Raw genomic sequence first — 18277 nt, forward strand, 5'->3', positions numbered from 1 at the left:
TTAAACCCAAAATTAAATCATGGTTCGATTCGAGCTGCAAAGAGGTTATCAAGGAGAAAGAGGTGAGCTTCCGGTGTTTTAAAGCCAACCCAACTGAGGAAAACCGGAAAAAAAGTTTAAGCAAGCCAGGAAGGCCTGCAACGCCTATATTCGAAGGACCAAAATTTTACATGACCAAAAATTACGGCGAAAAATACTGCAATGTCCCAAAGGCAGTAAGAATTTTCGGTCATTTGTAAAAAACATGAGGAATTCTTCCTCTTCCTCGGTTCCTACTCTTGTTGTCAATGACACTCCTTTAGTTAGCTCTATTGATAAATCCAACTTATTTGCAAGGCAGTTCGCCGAAAATTCCACCTTACCAGATAGTGTCATGACTCCCCCAGTTCTTGAACGCGTAAATGATTCTATGAGGCCAATCTTTTTTCGTACTCGAACTGTGGCGAGAGTTCTTAAAGATCTCAACATTCATAAATCCGCTGGCCCAGATGGTATCCCCGCTATTATTCTGAAGAGGTGTTCTTCCACGCTAGCAAAACCACTGCGTAAGCTTTTCCATCTATCCTATTCTTCTGGGCTCGTTCCGAGTAGTTGGAAAACTGCATTTGTTCAGATAATTCCAAAAAAGGCGAATCTTCTTCTCCCACAAATTACCGACCGATAGCACTAACGTTCCTTCTTTCTAAGGTCATGGAAACGCTGATTAATTATCAGCTTAAGAAATATCTTGAAGAACGGAAGCTACTTAATGACCGGCAATACGGCTTTCGTAGCAATAGGTCCACTGGTTATCTCATGGTTCATCTCACCGAACAGTGGAACAGATCTTTACACCGTTTTGGAGAAAGTAAGATTATTGCACTTGATATTTCAAAGGCATTTGATAAAGTCTGGCATCTTGCTCTCTTATCGAAAATGCGTGCTTTCGGTATCGACGAATGTCTTCTTCGTTGGATTAGAAATTTTCTTTCGAACCGTTCAATACAAGTTGTTTTGGACGGATTCAAGTCTGAAACTCATAAAATAAACGCTGGTGTGCCCCAGGGCTCCGTTTTGTCTCCGACCCTCTTCCTAATTTTTATAAATGATCTCCTGTCTGCTACTTCTAATCGAATACATTGTTTCGCTGACGATAGCACTCTTAGCTTTTCATATTCGTTTCCAGACTCACAACCCTCCTCTTCGGATGTGGAACTGCAACGGCAAAATATGATTAGCTCATTTAATTCCGACCTACACAGCATTGTACAATGGGGAATAAAAAATCGTGTGGAATTTAATGCTTCGAAAACCCAATGCTGTCTTCCATCGTTAAAGCGAGATAAACCGTCTTTGCCACTATCTATGAGTTTCACTTGCATCAACGAAACGGAAAAACTTAACATCCTCAGAATGTGCATCAGCAACCACCTTTTGTGGAGCGATCACATACGCGATGTTGCCAAAAATGCCGCAAGATGTCTAGGTTTTTTGAGACGTTGCAAGAAATTTTTCTCTCCGTCTGATCTGGCTACGACCTACAAAACCTATATACGTCCGAAACTTGAATATAACTCTCATCTCTGGGCTGGTGCTCCAGTAGCTTATTTAAGCCTCTTGGACAATATTCAAAAAAGAGCTTTTAAAATGATTGGTGACATTAACAACAATTTAACCGTAATACCCGCGCTTCTAGGAATGCCCATCAGTTTACCCTTGAGCCCAACTTCGGCCTTACTATGAAGTACAGAGATTCTTTTTTTAGCCGTACTACGCGAATGTGGAACGCCTTGCCACGCTCTATCTTTCCCTTTCATTGCAATGTTCAGAAATTTAAAACCAATGTACACCGACACCTCCTATCCAACCCTTCCCTCTTTTCCTAATGCTCACACTGTGTCTTTGGCATATTAAAGGTATACAAAACCCTTTTAGTGTTTGCTAATTATAAAAAAAAGAGTTATAATACGCGTATTTATTGACAAGGGTAGAGCAAACCTGAGTACACAAACATTTAAATTTTGTCTCATTTTCTTAAAAACTAAATACATTTTTTGTTTTTCATTTAAAACAAAATTCCATATATTTTACTTACTGAATAAAGCAACTGTTTCGACAATGCATTAAAATGAATTATAAAATAAACTTAATTAAAATTTGAATTAAAATACCCTATTGTGAATTATTATTAAATGGTATAAAATTCAAATAGCCTGCCTTATCGGCCAAATTAATAATAAAATTTAAATTAAAAATAAAAAGAAGAAAAAGAAACTGAAACAATACCGAAATAAAACGTTCTTTCTACCAAGTAACCGCAACTTAACCACGTCTTTCATTTTTTTAATCGAATATTTGCTAAAAGTTTAATTTATTTCGAAACTTTAAAAAGTAATTTTTTAGATCAAAATAGAGCTAGTTTGTAAAAAACATTACACATTTTCATGGCGCCCGAGTAGCGACAAATTATATATTAAATAATTTATAAATTTTATTAAATTACACGAAGTATTCACATACATACATATATATAGTACATAAATATTCGCGTCTCTTATTAAAAAATTAAAACTAATTAAAATCGGTAGACGGTAAAATCAATCAAATCGTGCGTGAGTGCTTAAAACACAAACAAAAAAAGACTATAAAATTAATCGAGCGAAAAACCACCCCACTTTAAAACCAAGAAGCAGCAATCGCCGATCGTTCACGACATCCCCATCGAAGCACCAAAGCTCCATAGTCATCCACATATTCAATGCACGAAAATTGCATTTGCGAAGACTGCAAAAGGAAAGTGACGTCCAAAGTAGACGATACTTGTAATCAAGAGGTATTCACAAAAATTGAAAGTGCAAAATAATTTAATTTTAAAATTTTATTTTATTTTAATCGATTTAAAGATTTTGATTTCTATTTGAATCAATTCAAAATTGCACCCACTTTCAATCTTTGTCACTTTTAATATCAAACAACAAATATATACATATATTGTGGTGAATAAAACAAACAACAACTTGGTGATTTTAAATTGCATTTTATTAAAATTTTATTTGTGTTTATAATTAAATAAGTGAGTTTAAACTAATAATTCACAATTCAATTAATATATAAAAAAAATTAAATTTGTTCTCGTTCTTATCGCTGAATCTGCCGCGCTGCCGCTGTCATTACTTTATCCATCCACTGGCTCACGAAGGTGTAAAATTATTTTTTCTCGAACGAAATTCACTTTTACTTAATTAAATTACACATTAACTTACTTAATTGAATTAATAAAACTAAATTAAATTGATTAAAAAATTAAAAAGAAAGTGAATTTAATTCCGATTTCGCGAAAAGAAGTTTGTTTACATTTTTTGTAAACCGAGTTGACATTTGAATGACATTTTTTTTCTCATTCTCTCTTTCGTTCACTTTCGTCAAGTTTCATTTGTCACTTGTGGTGTTCGTAGCCAGCGAAGCAAAATAATCTTTGGATACAGTGTGATTCAGAAAATAATTAAAAGTTGTATTTTTTGGTTTTTTCTCGTTTCGATATTTAATGCAATCAATAGATTGTGATTGATAAACAGTATTAGTTGAAGTTAATTAACTTTATTTGCACATTAACACGGTGATAATAAATTAAATTTTCATCGGAATTTTTATATGAAAATAAACAAATTTTTCGCATCATACGTTGTTACATCAATATGAAACAACTTTTAATGGTACATGTCAACCCAAGCTCCCATAAGTTTTCAAGCTATGCATGCCTCGGTTCTAACTGACCAAGTTATTCTTGCTACTGCTGTAGTACAAATAAAGGGCATTTCTGGTCAATACAAAGTCTCTTAATTTACTTGGTATTGGTAAAGCAAGTACCACAGTTAATCAAAAGTTAACGGCAGAAGTAAAGTCACGATTCAATGACTATTCATTCTCTGCAGATTATTAGGTTATGAATTCAATTTCTAAATATCAACCCGATCATGCTATAAATACAGCGAATGGAATATTCCTTCCAATATTCAACTGGCCGATCCTTGTTTCAATAAACCGCGAAAAATTGATTTGCTAATAGGAGCAGAAATATTCTTTGAATTGTTATCTGTTGGTCAAATTAAAAAAGGTCCCGATTTCCCAACCAAAAAACTTTGCTTGGTTGGATCGTATCTGGAAAATATCCCAAGAGTACAAATTCAAATACCAAACAATGTAATTTGGTATGCCAGTCTGAAGAATTGCCAGACTTGGATAAAATCGTGCAAAAATTCTGGTTAATGGAAGAAATTCCGGGAGAGACAAGAAAGTTTCTAACACCGGAACAAAAAATGTGCGAGGATCATTTTGTGGCAAATACAAAACTTTTGCCTATAGGTCGGTTTGAGGTAAAATTGCCATTTAAATCTTCGCCGAATTCACTTGGTTCGTCGTTTGAAGCAGCCAAAAGTCGATTCCTTGCACTTCAGAGAAAAATTTCAAGAAATAATGATTTGAGAGCAAAGTACATGGATTTCATGAATGAATATCTATCATTGGGACATATGTCACCAACGAATAATGAGATTCCCAAATTCCCACACTATTTCATTCCACATCAGCGTGTCTTGCGAACGCAAAGCACAAGTACTAAGCTTCGTGTAGTTTTTGATGCATCATGTAAAACGCCTACTCAAGTTTCTCTGAATGACATCTTGATGGTTGGGCCAACCATTCAAGAGGAGCTGTTTTCGACATTGCTCCGTTTTCGCACTCATAAATATGCCATTACGGCTAATATTGCGAAAATGTACCGGCAAGTTCTCATTGCTGAAGAGCATTCGATTTACCAGCTCATAGTGTGGAGGCAGAATCCCTCTCAACCTTTACAATATTTTCGCCTTAACACTGTTACGTATGGCACTTCTCCAGTACCATTTTTAGCAATACGGTGTTTGAAGATGTTGGGCCATATCTCCAAAGATTCATACCCTACGGGGTCAAAAATTGTTCAAAACGATTTTTATGTGGACGATCTTTTAACTGGTGCCGATGAAATTGAAACCTTAAAAACTATTCAATATGAAATGGAAGAAGTATTGAAACAGGGTGGATTTCAGTTGGCTGAATGGTATTCAAACCATCCAGAATTGTACAATGCTGAAAGTACAGAAAAATCCATAAAATTTAATGACTCAGACCGTACAAAAACTTTGGGAATTTGTTGGCAGCCGAAAAAAGATACATTTTCTTTCAATCTGGAAGATACTTTCCATGATCTAAAAACCACCAAACGAAATATTCTTTCAGTTTCTGCTCGTCTGTTTGACCCTCTTGGTCTACTATGCCCCATCGTTACCAAAGCAAAAATCTTATTGCAAGAGCTTTGGATTGCAAAACTTGATTGGGATGAGTCGATTCCATTGCGCCTTGATACTTGTTGGCAAAACTTCAAAGCAAATCTTTCTCAGTTCTCCGAGATAAAAATATCAAGGTTTGTCGAAACCCATTCGAAGTCAAAAATTCAAATTCATGGGTTCGCCGATGCATCGATGAGAGCTTATGGATGTTGCATTTATATCCGAAGTCAAAGTACGGCAGATATCAAGTCGACGCTATTAACTGCAAAGTCCAAAGTGGCTCCTTTAAAAACTAAATCGCTTCCGCGATTAGAACTTTGCGCAGCGCATACTCTTTTTAAATTATGGTTAAGAGTATCGGCAATGTTGAATCTTGACGATGACCAAATTGTTTTTTGGACCGACTCTGAAATAACGTTGCATTGGATAAAAACCCATCCAACTTCACTTACAACTTTTGTAGCAAACAGAGTTTCAGAAATCCAAGAGTGGACAAATAATGTATCATGGAAACATGGTCCAACAAATCAAAATCCAGCAGACATTGTGTCTAGAGGATGTAACGTCGATGAGCTCAATAGTTCAATATGGTTTAATGGACCGCCATTCTTACTAGAAGACCCAAAATTATGGCCAGTCAATTCGCATTTCGAGTTGTCTCCAGAGAATGAAGCTTTAGAAAAGCGAAAAACAAATGTTGCTCTTGTAGCAGTTGAAAATTGCCGTACGAAACTCATGGAGCTTATTGAAGAAGAAACGTCGTATATAGAATTAGTTATAACATTTGTACGTGTAATGCGTTTCTTTGCAGTTTTAAAAGATAAAACAAAGGTATTTGAAGAATCACCCACGGCAGAAGAGTTGCATTTAGCATTTAGAATTAGTTACAACATTTGTACATGAAATGCGTTTCTTTGTAGTTTTAAAAGATAAGACAAAGGTATTTGAAGAATCACCCACGGCAGAAGAGTTGCATTTAGCATTCTTGAAAATTGTTGAAACTGTTCAAAACAACGAATTTTCCGAGGAGATTCAAAAACTAAAAAGAAAATTAACATTGTCAAATCATATTCAAAAACTCAATCCATTCTTACATGAGTTCAATGATAACAATTGTTCATTTTCGCTTATTCGAGTAGGTGGGCGTCTTTTACACGCACCAATTGAATACGATGCCAAGTTTCCATTACTATTGACAAAAAATTCGCAATTTATAAAAGTGTACTTAACGCATTTGCATAGAAAAAATTGCCATGCTGGAGCTCAAGCAATGGTGGCATTGCTTCGCCAAAAAATTTGGATAATAAACGCCAAAGAAGCATGTCAAAAAGTTGTACGAAATGGCGTACAGTGCTTTAGGTATAAACCAAAGTTGCTTCAACAAATCATGGGAAATCTGCCAGCAGATCGGCTGCGAGCACAAAGACCCTTTTTAATATGTGGCGTAGATTTTTGTGGCCCTGTATATACCTCTTTAAAAATTCGTGGTCGGCCACCGTATAAAACGTACATAGTTGTTTTTGTTTGTTTCACCTCCAAAGCTGTACATTTTGCATTAGCTACTAATCTTTCTTCCGAATGTTTTATTCTTGCTCTCAAAAGGTTTATTGGTCGACGAGGAATTCCGAAGACGATTCACTGCGACAACGGGACGAACTTTGTGGGAGCCCAGAGGATCTTGAAAGAGGTTGGAGAAGAGTTCGAGCGAGGGAAGCAAGCCATTTACTAGTACGCAGCAGAAGAAGGGTTCAGTTTCGCCTTCATACCTCCAAGAGCCCCCACTTCGGAGGTCTGTGGGAGGCGGCAGTGAAAGCGGCGAAAACACTGTTGCATCGTACCGTGGGAAACGCACTCCTAACAGCAGAAGAGCTGCTTACCGTGCTAATCGAGGTCGAGGCAATCCTCAATTCAAGGCCAATCGCTCCATTAAGCGCGGACCCCAACGATGGAGAAGCACTAACGCCAGCGCACTTGTTAGTAGGCAGTCCATTGCGGTCACTTCCCCCAGAGAATGTCCCGGAACAGCAGATGGCTTGCTTGAGAAGATGGCAACTGCTATGCTGGCTCAAGCAGCAGTTCTGGCAGAAGTGGTCAAAAGCGTATCTGCTTTGCCTTCAGGTTCGGTCCAAGTGGATCAACGAGCAACCCAATCTCATCGTGGGAAAGCTCGTTCTCATTCACGAGGACCACACTCCTCCACAACAATGGGCAATGGGCAGAGTCGTGGTGGTCGTCGAAGGGCAGGACGGAAAGGTCAGGGTCACCGATATCAAGACACGAAACGGAATACTCAGACGTCCAATCGTTAAACTGGCCCTAATCCCAGAAGAAGAATTTTGAAGACCTGCAGGCTTTCAAAGCTTCCGGTGTTTCGACAATGCATTAAAATGAATTATAAAATAAACTTAATTAAAATTTGAATTAAAATACCCTATTGTGAATTATTATTAAATGGTATAAAATTCAAATAGCCCGCCTTATCGGCCATATTAATAATAAAATTTAAATTAAAAAGAAAAAGAAACCGAAACAATACCGAAATAAAACGTTCTTTCTACCAAGTAACCGCAACTTAACCACGTCTTTCATTTTTTTAATCGAATATTTGCTAAAAGTTTAGTTTATTTCGAAACTTTAAAAAGTAATTTTTTAGCTCAAAATAGAGCTAGTTTGTAAAAAACATTACAAATTTTCAGCAACCTAATTGATCTATTACTTTTTAAGTTAAGGCTTGTCTGCCTTGAGAATTGTAATAAGCTAAGTTTTTTAAAAGATTTTAGTATTCTACTGAAAATGTTGATGCAAATGTCTTCTACGTTTCTGACTTTCGGAGCCATATTCGGAAGTAGGTATAAAATAATGATACAAATCGAAATGATGGGGAACATAATCGGAAAATAAATATCGTTCGATTCAAGACACATCAAACCCTGAGTTGTTTTCCAGCTAAGATTGTGTTTGTGCCCTTTTCAATGTGCCTTGATCGTTTTCTACATTATTGTAAGGTTTCATTTAAATCCAGCCAATAGTTTTTGAGTAAAAAAATAACAATCACAAACACACATGCATACTAAATTTGAAGTTTATAATACAAGAACGAAGAAGGATTTAACCAACAATTAAATATCCCTGCATAATTGGATAAAAAGTGAATTTACATTGGTAGTTATTGTAGTCAGCTCGTCGATTTGAAAACATTCGATTTGAAAACATTGACATTTTTGGACACCGCTTTAATTAAAATCTTTTGTTTTATAGAAAGTGTGCGTGCTAATGTACATACGTTAATACGTTAATTCATCATTTTGTCGTCCTAACCCCAACTCTAAACAAAAAGCGAACTCCTTTATAGAATTACATACAATTCATATTTTTTGTGAAGAAATTATAAATTTAAACAAATGTGATGATAATTATTACTTATAGCACAATACAACAAATGTATATCATAAATATAAATATTTGAAATTCGTTTGTCAAGAAATTTAGGGATACTATGTATTTTTAAGGACTGGACGTATTACCTAGCCTAGCTAGATTTGGTTCTTGTACCCAGTTTATCGAAAGTAGACAAGAAAGCTTAAAATAACACAACTTTAATATTTTTTGGCGGCCTATTTACCTAGTAATGAATTTGACTTTTTTTAAACATTTGTATATATAAATCACAGCAGTGGTTTACAGTTGTGTCCTTCCTTCTTCCCTTAAAAAGTATAAATGACTAAGATTTTATATGTTATGTAGAGGAATACGAGTAAGTTAAAATATTCAAATCTTAGATCAATTTCATGAAATTTACTTCCCACTGTTAACAAAAAACTCTATGCTTTACTTACTACCCCAAAAAATATAGAGTGTTGACAATCACATTAAAACACAAATTAAATGCTTGGTTACTGAATCGCGCTAAAAGTTTTTGAGATTAGACGAATAAACCCCTAGTTGATGTGGGAACGCAGGAAGGTAAAAATCTTTCGATTTTACAGAAAAATAAAATATTAAAAGGACATTTGCAAGAATAATTAAGCAACTTATAAAAAATTCCACAAAATTATTCCCAAGTGATTCAACCTTCTTTGTGAAGTGGTTAACTTAAAATTTTTTTGGGGTACATATTAGGAAAGGTATCCCAGAATTAAAAAAAAATATCTTAAGCAATTTGAATCTTAAAAAGCCAGTCTCTTTTTGAAAAAGGCTTATAGAAATAAAATTATCCAAACTGTCGGAAAAATGAAAATTTAACCCTTTAATCGGCCTTTCGGGCGATCATCTTTAGTCAATTACAAACAAAATACTCTTCATTAGTCAAGTTTCATTCGTTCAAAACAGTGGTGTAGCATTTTCAACATTGAACAACAGCTTTTAATCGATATTTTCCCATAAAATCTGTTATTCGGTTATTTTAAACAACGTGGATGTAATGGATATAAAAAAAATCAAAAAAGAAATGAAAGCAATAAGATTAAGTAGGAACTTGAGAAAAATGTAAATTGCAGCTCATGATACAAATGCCTTCAAACTCTATATACATATAACATAGGTAATAAAAAGAAAAATCAAACTTAAAAGACATTCTTAAAACGAAGAATTACATCTTCTTTTTTGTTTGGGTGTAAATAAGACATCTTATTATCATATGTTTATCTTCACAACATACCTTAATCGACAGTCATTATCTCTAGGGTGATATAAAAATTCTTAAAGCGATGAAGTGATGGTTTTGAATTTTCCTTGAGTAAACATTTTTATAAGTTAAACATTAAATGTGCCCTCGTAAAATTTTAAAACTTCCACTTCAACCATTTATCGAAAAATATGCAAATTGTATCTTAGTAATGAGATATTTATTCATAAGACTTGCAGATTGTATGCATCCTGTGATACATAGCTATATTCGATTTTTGCCTTGTTTGAAATAATTTTTTTTTTTCAATAATTTATGTTATTTATTTATTTGATAGAAGTACCCGTGGCTTTATGGTTAGTGTGTTAGATTGGTCATGGCACAAGGCGGAGCAGAGGCCTTTGGGTCAATAGGCCTGCGTACGAACGGGACCGAATTGATAGGGTGAAGCAGGAGAACCACTTTTGGTGGCCTGAATCGGTACTTGATAGTGGGTAGTCGGGATAGGGTTTTAATCCTTGGCTGGCTTACGTACTTGTTTCATAGTTTTAGGGTTTAGTTTTAAGTAGAATCGGCAAGAAAAATAATTAAAAAGTACAAAAATTAAAAATCAATAAACAAAAAAATTAAAAATAAACAACGACAAAAAGAAGAGTGAAAACAATAAACGTAGATTTGCTGCTGTGGTTGTTCTAGTTTTAAGTAGTTTATAGGTAGAATAGGTATGTTAGTTTAAGTTTTATTTTAAGGACCTAATTTGTTTGTTTCTTGTAAAATAAAAAATGAAATAAAATGCACGACTAAGTCGCACGAACTTGCTCCTATATGCTTAGCGTCTGTTTAAAGTACCTTTATAACATTTAAAAAAATTACCTGTAAAATAAGTTTGTCTTCATAGATATAAATGCAATTTGATTGGTCAAAAAACTTGTGATTCATCCCAAGACACAACTTGTCAAAAAAACCGTGCGATTCATCCCAAGACTTTATTTAAGTTTAATATTAGAAGAACCAGGATGGAAAGTCAATTTTCTGATCTGAGATAAGAAAGAGGAAGAACATGTATGTTTAAATTGTAAAGCGATCGCCTATTGGTTGTGTAGTGTCTAAAACGAATAAAGAATAGTTCATTGGTGTGCTCAGCCATGGAGTTATTACGTTCAGTTTATTTTTTTCGTTAAATCGTCGTCGTTATATTAAAACTCCCTAAGTCAATTTTTTGTGTTTTGAGATATTTGCATTAAAAGTTTGAAATCAACATGCAATTTGATAGATTTTGGGAGTTTTAATTCTTTACAATTTAAAAATGGTGCTTCGTTAAGCTTAGGGAGTTTTGTAAAAATATAAATTTTGTCAATTGCATGAACTTACCGTATTTTTTTCATTTTTGCGGAAAATGGACTTAGGGAGTTTTTATAGAACGACGACGAAATTTTAAAAGAAACAAGCGTACGAACAAGTACAAGAAATTGCTATTCCTAAACTTGTACTAAGTATTTATCCTTTTATTTAGGCGAAATAAATAACCTTATTCGTAAAGAATAATACAGTTGCGCTACACGGACGGCTATAGTGCGTTGGTATTAACAATAGTTATTGTTATAAAAATAACAAAAAATAAATATAACTAAAAATATGTACTAAATGCATTAATGTGGATAAAACATAGGAATGTTATTAAAATGTTGTGAAAACAATGCGTTCTTTTGGGGTCATGCACAGTTAACATAATTTACAAAAAAGAAACAATTGTAATATTCAAAATTTTACGTGAAAAATAAGTTTGTCTTCTAAAATTTAAATTCCATTTTATAAATAAAAAAAACCTTTATTTTTCAATTTTTTTTTGAAAAACGTTAGAGTGGCTTTTTTTTAATTAATTTTGTATATATAAAATTTTTCAATTTTGTTTTAAAAATATTTTTGGTATGCACTTGTTTAGTGATTGTAAATATACGCCTTACTTTTGAATTTCGTAAAAATGTGTTGACAAGTTTTTGAGACATAGGATTTTGAAAAAAAAATCAATATTTTTTTAAAAATCCAAACAATAAAAAATTGCCCTTTTAATAATCAAATATTGTCAATGCAATATAAGAGCTTAATAAAATAAGTTGCTGAGAAAATTAAAAAACAAAATAACGGTTCTATGAGCGATACCTTTCCTGAGCAATACAAAAATATGTTTTTCTTATTAAAAGAAACCAAGTTTAAAAATAAAATTTTAGGGAAAAATTAAAAAAAATCTAATCTGCTCAAAACCTTAACTTCCAAGTTTGAACTCAATCGACCCAATGGTTTAGGCTGTAGGAGCGTGGACAGACAGACAAAACAGACCGGTCGTAATCGCGGTACCCACTTTTTTCGACTTCTCTACCATCGTAATATCATGTTTGATTAAAATCTCGAGTTCGAATTTTTGCACGAATGCAAAACTTGCGATATACAGTGGCGAGCAAAATAATAGCACTGTAATATGTATGTATGTATAATGTATGTAGTTCCTATATGTCGCAAGTAAAAATTGAATTATAGTAAAATAGATCTTAGGGCCGACAGGCGTTAGTATTCAAATTAGTATTAAGTATTTTAGTTTAATTTAGAGTGCCGTATGGGGCCATTAAGGTTTGGTTAATTAGTCTAGTTTTATGACTTTTTGTCTAGCTTTAAGATAGGTTTATGATTGAATTAATAAAAATGAATTAAAAAAAGTGTGTTTTGCTGTCATGTCTTCCTTGTTATCCATGTCTGTTACTAAAACAAACATTTAAAAATGTCAAACAAATTAACATCACTATTGAAGAATAGAAGTCTTAAATTTTAAAGGATGCGTTTATATCAGGGCAGGTCTCGAAGTAGTGCAGGAGGTTTAAGGGAAGGCCTCAAATTATAAAAGGATAAAGGAAAAATAGTACAATGGCACGTTTGCAGGTTTTTATTTGGGACGAATGTACGATGACCCACAAGGGGTCACTAGGGGCGCTAGATAGAACTCTGAAAGTTTTTTTGTGATAACTTAAATATTTTTGATGGAGCTATGATTTGGTTGTCCGGTAATTTTCGGTTATTCCATTATCAACTGCAGCATGTGAACGGTTTTTTTTTCAATTTTGGTGCCCCTTGGCTGCCATTTTGTTTTGATGACATTTGTCAAATCTTTTGTTTCAGATGTTTAAGCCAAATCAACATCGCAAGTTACCCGCTTGAACAGCACGTGTTGTTGCGCAGTCCCAAATAATAAAGATTGTAAACTGGTAGGTTTTCAAAATACAATTTTATTTCTAAAAAAATACAAATTCATTTTGACTTTGGCTAACCTCAAAAAATACTCACAATTTGGTAAGACTTCTGTCTGTAATGCGTGCAACAACATGAATATTCTGTAAAATGTGGTTTTGGAATGCAATATAAGTTGACTGAACGTGCTCTTTCTAAAGGAAAGAGACGACAATATAAAATAAATGAAAACTTGAAAAAATGTGTTTAGCTTCCTGAAGACACCATCAACAGAACTGTGACTCGATGACATTCCGGGAGCCGTCTGAGAACTAGATCTTAGTTTGAAGACTTTACATCAAGAACAGCGAGTCTACCAACCGATCGCTTAGATTTTACTCTTCCGCCAACTCGAACGGATTTCGTTTGGTTCAATAACGATGACGATATCATTAAGCTGTATAGGTTTTGTGTCCTTAAACCACTTTGATCTCCTAGTGATTACGGGCAAATATTCAGCGTACCATCTTTTGGTTAGCTCAGACATTAAGTGTTGGGATCTGCGACCATAAAGTTTGCTGCAGAAATCGTTTTCATGAAAAATTCCGGGGGCCGTAACGTCACGATCATCCTCACCAAATAGCATTGAGTTCGGCGATAGTGGTTTGGGATCTTCAGGATCGACCGGGATGTGAGTGAGCGGACGGCGGTTTATTTGGCATTGAGCCTCCATGAGTGCGTTCCGCAAAACGTCCTCCCTAAGAACGAGAACCTGTAGCACGAAATTCACACTCTTCTTAATGGATTGAATGAGACGCTCCCATGCTCCACCCATCCAAGGCGAATAAGCTGGAATGAACCGCCATAATACGCCCTCATACTTTGAAGAATATTCGCAAAGTGAAGTCTGCATCTCTTTGACATCTTTTTCCAGCAAATTTTTTGTTCCAACGAAATTGAGACCGTTGTCGCTATAGAAATACTTGGTTACGACTCGGTTTATAAGGAAACGTCTGACAGACATATAACATTGATCCAAGCTCAGATCATTTAGCAATTCGATCTGCACTGCTCTAAAAGTTAGGCATGTGAAGATCATACCGTAACTTTTTACAGTGCTTCGATTGATTTTTACTGACATGGGTCCGAAACAATCCACGCCGACATGGGTAAAGGGCCTGGAATCAAAGGCTAGGCGAGCCGGTGGAAGCTGTCCCATTGCCGGCATGACTGCTCTGGCCTTGAGACGCTTGCACATAAAGCACCCTTTTCTCACTCGATCAACCGCTCCTCGAATGCTAATGATCCACGCAATTTCTCGAATGTCGGATATTACAGTGGCAGTCCCCATATGGAAATTCCTTTGGTGATGATGTTCAATGAAAAAGTCGACCAATGGATGGGTTTTAGGAAAAATTGCCGGATTGCGAGAAGAATATGAGCAGTTAGCCTTTTGCGCTCTTGACCGCATTCGCAACGTTCCATCATCATCCAAAAACGGCGATAAACTTAGTATCGAACTTGAAGCACTGACATTACCGCTCATCCTTAACGAAGCGATGTCATTGGGGAAGGCTTCTTCCTGAATCCTTCTGAACATCCAATCTTCAGCATGCCAGAACTCAACGGGTGTGACAAAAACTTCATAAGCGATGGGCTTCTTCTGAAGTAGGTGTTTGAATCGAAAAAAAAGGCGATGGCTCTGATGGAAAAAGACCATCTGGCTTGAAATCTGGAAGAAAGCATGTCATACGCTCCGTAATTGCTTCGTGGTTTAAGAACGTGAAATAACGTTTTCGCTGACTTTTCCTTAACCATCACTAGCTCAGAGTCGGCTTTGAATGACGAAATGGGCCAGTCCTCAAAGGGAAGTTTTAAAAAATCTGGACCTTTAAACCATCTGGTATCTTGGTCTCCCATTGATTTTTCGAATCGTTTTGTGCCATAATCGGCCACGTTGTCGTTAGACCGAATGTGGAACCATTGGCGGGGAGAAGTAGTGTCCAAGATTTCACCCACCCGCGTTGCGACAAAGGCAGGTAGTCTATTTGAGCAGTTTATCCATGAAAGCACCGTCTTCGAATCACTAAGGAACAGTACTTCGTAAATATGCAACGTATGTGACTCTTTGATTGTAGTTGCCAAACGAACGCCAAGTACCGCAGCTTGCAACTCCAAGCGAGGGATGGATAATTGTTTAAGGGGTGCCACTTTCGCCTTTGCCATGGCTACCGAAACCTCAACATCACCGTCGCGGTCAAAACGTAAGTAGGCCACTGAAGCAAACGCCTTCTCCGAAGCGTCGGCAAAAACCACCAGACTAAACTTAGATTCGTCGGGATCCCACGAAACGTAACGCCTGGGAACTTTGATGCTCTCAATCTGCTTGAGATCCTTGATGAAATCCCGCCATAGACGTCTTAAATCTGAAGTCACTGGTTCATCCCACTCGAAGCCTTCTCTCCATACTTCTTGAAGTAAAATTCGGCCGCGGATTATAAATACAGAAGCAATTCCCAGAGGATCAAATATCTTCATAATGGTCTTCAGCATCTTTCGTTTTGTGATCACAGCATCTTCGGTTAGCATTTCTTCTAAAGTCTCGTATTCCGAAAGTCAGTATGAAAAGTGGTCATGGGACGTATACCAAAACATACCTAAGACTTTGGACATAATATGATCACTTTCATTTGGATTAATGCTTACTAATTTAGAATTCACGTTACCCTCCGGCATCTGATCCAAAAACTCACGGCTATTTGATTGTATTCCAACCAAATCAAAATTCATCGAATGACATATACGAATCGTATCTTTCGTAACGGCAACAGCTTCTTCAATTGAGTTGTGACTACTCAAATAGTCATCTACGTATGTCCGTTTGGTTAACCCATTCACTGCTTCGGGACACTCTTCTTTAAAGAGATTAGCATGGTGATTTTTCACATACTGGGCGCATGATGGTGAACATCGGGGACCAAACATCATGACCTGCATGATGTAGACTGTTGGCTCCCTCGATGTATCTCCGTCTCTCCATAAAATCCGTTGACATTGCTGGTCCTCGGCCTTGATACGTATTCTGTGGAACATCTCACGTACATCTGCGTTCACAGCCACTTGGCGTTCTCGGAACTTAAAGATTCCAGCATGTAATGGAACTAAGTTGTCTGGTCCCTTCATCAAATGACTATTTAGAGAAATACCATTGATCTTAGCTGCTACGTCCGCGACGCATCTTGGCTTCGGTGGGGACTTGTTAGGGTTTACTACTATAAAAAAGAGCGTACCAGACGCGGTCCCATTCTCTCTCCAACTCTTCCTTTGATGCAATCCTAGCATACCCTTTGGAAAGCAGACTTGCAAAATAATTGTTTTGCCATTCCAGCAGCTCCGGCTTCCTTGTCAAAGACTTCTCTAGCACCTGAAGACCTTTAAAGGCCATGTTGTAGCTCTCAGGTAATTTCACATTGTCCGAATCCCATAAAAGGCCAATCTCATATTGTCTGTCAACTAGTTTAAGTGAACGTTCCATAATGTCTAGGGATCGACTTACTTCTCGGCTTAGAATTTCACCCTTAGGAGGCATTACACCGAACTCCTCGGTGGTAAAGTGACGATGGACAAGCTCGTGCAAATCAATCTCATCCCTAATGGCATCATGAAACATAAAATGCATAGTGGGTTTCGCCGCCTGATGAACACATGACACTTGCATCGATGGAGCTGTTCTTCCATAAACTATCTAGCCAAGAAGAGTTTTTAAAGCGTGGGGCTCTTCATCCTTCCCATAACGCTGGCCGTGACCAATGAGGAATTTAGCCTGATCCAAACCGAGTAATATTTTTGGTTTGGCATTCACAAGACTACAGAGTGGCAGACCACGGAGATGAGGAAAAGAACTCTTTAGACTTTCGACATCAATGGATTGACTTGCAAGCCCTAAATCCTTTATTGTATATAAATTTTTTAAAATATACCTTTTACGACTTCCAACAGCAGACACGGATAAAGAAGTCCGTCTTGAATCCTCAGTCCGACATACACCTTTAGTCCATTGTAACATGAGTTGCTCTGGTTGGCCATCTAGTCCAAGCTCGTTAAAAAGGTCTTCCTCAACCATCGATAACGAGGACCCATCGTCCAAGAAGGCATAGGTGTCCACAAACAAATCACCATTTCCATGAATTCGTATCGGAGCAACTTTAAACATTATTTTGACATCGGCCCCAACATGAGATGAATGGATATGAGGCTGAGGCACGAATGGAACTGCTGAAGAACTTAAGTCGCTATTTGACGTCTGCGAATGTAATAAAGGGTGATGCCGTCGATTACAACCATTGATACCGCACAAACTTTTCTTCGAACACGTTCTCCACTGATGCTTTGATGGGTCTAAGCATGAAAAACATATGGATTTCTCTCTCACAAACGTCTGCCTTTGAACCGGGAGCAAAGCTAAAAACTCCTCACATTGGAACAGAGGATGTAGTTTTGTTTGTTGCACTTGCAGCAAGAGCCGGATGACGGCGACGAATGTAACAAAACTCGAGAAGATTTTGCCACAGCAACTGATTGTGCCTTTTTCTGATCAGAAGATCCATGCATCTTTGCCAGATCAGGAGGTAGAGCAATTACCCTTTGTGTCAAGAACTCAGCAAAATTTTCAAAACTGACCCGCTTCAAGACTGATTTAGTTTCTTGCCACTCCTGATAAAGTCCCGGACCTAACTTCGAAGCCAGATTAGTGAGTACGTACCCGTTCATTAGATCTTCTTCTCGGTTCATCGATTTAATGTCGGCAACGAAACCGTTGATTTTCACTGCCCAGGTTCTAAGCTTGGGATCGGATTTTGACGTAAGCTTCGGAAGATTTAAAAGGTCTGATGTTAAGTCGTGTACCAAAACATCATAACGACCAGATATTGTGCGAAGAGACTCTATTATTGCGCCAGCATCTGAAGAATACTTCAGTCGATCACTAACAAGTTGGTACGCCTCTCCCTTCAATGCGTTGCGCAAACGAGCCACGTTCTCTTTGGACGTATATCTTCCTTCGATGGTCGTCGATTTAAACACTTTCTCAAAATACGGTTTGTTCTCACCTGAAAAACTCGGCAGCTCTTGAACA

General features: G+C 36.6%; 3 protein-coding genes across 3 annotated transcripts; 2 read left to right on the forward strand and 1 right to left on the reverse strand.

Moving 5' to 3' along the window:
- Positions 1-4244: 4244 nt before the first annotated feature.
- Positions 4245-6206, forward strand: LOC129950551 (uncharacterized). The gene has a single exon (XM_056062485.1). The coding sequence runs from the start codon at positions 4245-4247 to the stop codon at positions 6204-6206; it is 1962 nt and encodes a 653-aa protein (XP_055918460.1).
- Position 6207: 1 nt separating this feature from the next.
- Positions 6208-7643, forward strand: LOC129950552 (uncharacterized). Its single transcript, XM_056062486.1, has 2 exons — positions 6208-6765; positions 6906-7643. Exons 1-2 carry the CDS (start codon positions 6208-6210, stop codon positions 7641-7643), a joined length of 1296 nt encoding a protein of 431 aa, XP_055918461.1.
- A 5888-nt stretch (positions 7644-13531) lies between these two features.
- LOC129950553 (uncharacterized) lies at positions 13532-16822 on the reverse strand. Its single transcript, XM_056062487.1, has 4 exons — positions 16434-16822; positions 15801-16333; positions 14926-15737; positions 13532-14806 (listed from the first exon to the last, which is right to left on the reverse strand). The coding sequence occupies exons 1-4, from the start codon at positions 16820-16822 to the stop codon at positions 13532-13534; spliced, it is 3009 nt and encodes a 1002-aa protein (XP_055918462.1).
- Between the last annotated feature and the right edge of the window lie 1455 nt (positions 16823-18277).

The sequence above is a fragment of the Eupeodes corollae genome, chromosome 3 (genome assembly GCF_945859685.1).
Source record: "Eupeodes corollae chromosome 3, idEupCoro1.1, whole genome shotgun sequence".
Classification (NCBI taxonomy): domain Eukaryota; kingdom Metazoa; phylum Arthropoda; class Insecta; order Diptera; family Syrphidae; genus Eupeodes; species Eupeodes corollae.

What these genes read in the sequence shown, in the direction of transcription:
- LOC129950552 (XM_056062486.1), top strand. Translation starts at nt 6,208, where the DNA reads ATGCGTTTCTTTGTAGTTTTAAAAGATAAGACAAAGGTATTTGAAGAA. An exon ending in GCGTAGATTTTTGTGGCCCT is followed by an intron (nt 6,766 to 6,905) that starts GTATATACCTCT and finishes TGCTCTCAAAAG; the next exon opens with GTTTATTGGTCGACGAGGAA.
- LOC129950551 (XM_056062485.1), top strand. Translation starts at nt 4,245, where the DNA reads ATGGAAGAAATTCCGGGAGAGACAAGAAAGTTTCTAACACCGGAACAA.
- LOC129950553 (XM_056062487.1), bottom strand. Translation starts at nt 16,822, where the DNA reads ATGCATTTTATGTTTCATGATGCCATTAGGGATGAGATTGATTTGCAC. An exon ending in TATTATGTCCAAAGTCTTAG is followed by an intron (nt 15,738 to 15,800) that starts GTATGTTTTGGT and finishes ACGAGACTTTAG; the next exon opens with AAGAAATGCTAACCGAAGAT. An exon ending in CAGCGAAAACGTTATTTCAC is followed by an intron (nt 14,807 to 14,925) that starts GTTCTTAAACCA and finishes CACCTACTTCAG; the next exon opens with AAGAAGCCCATCGCTTATGA.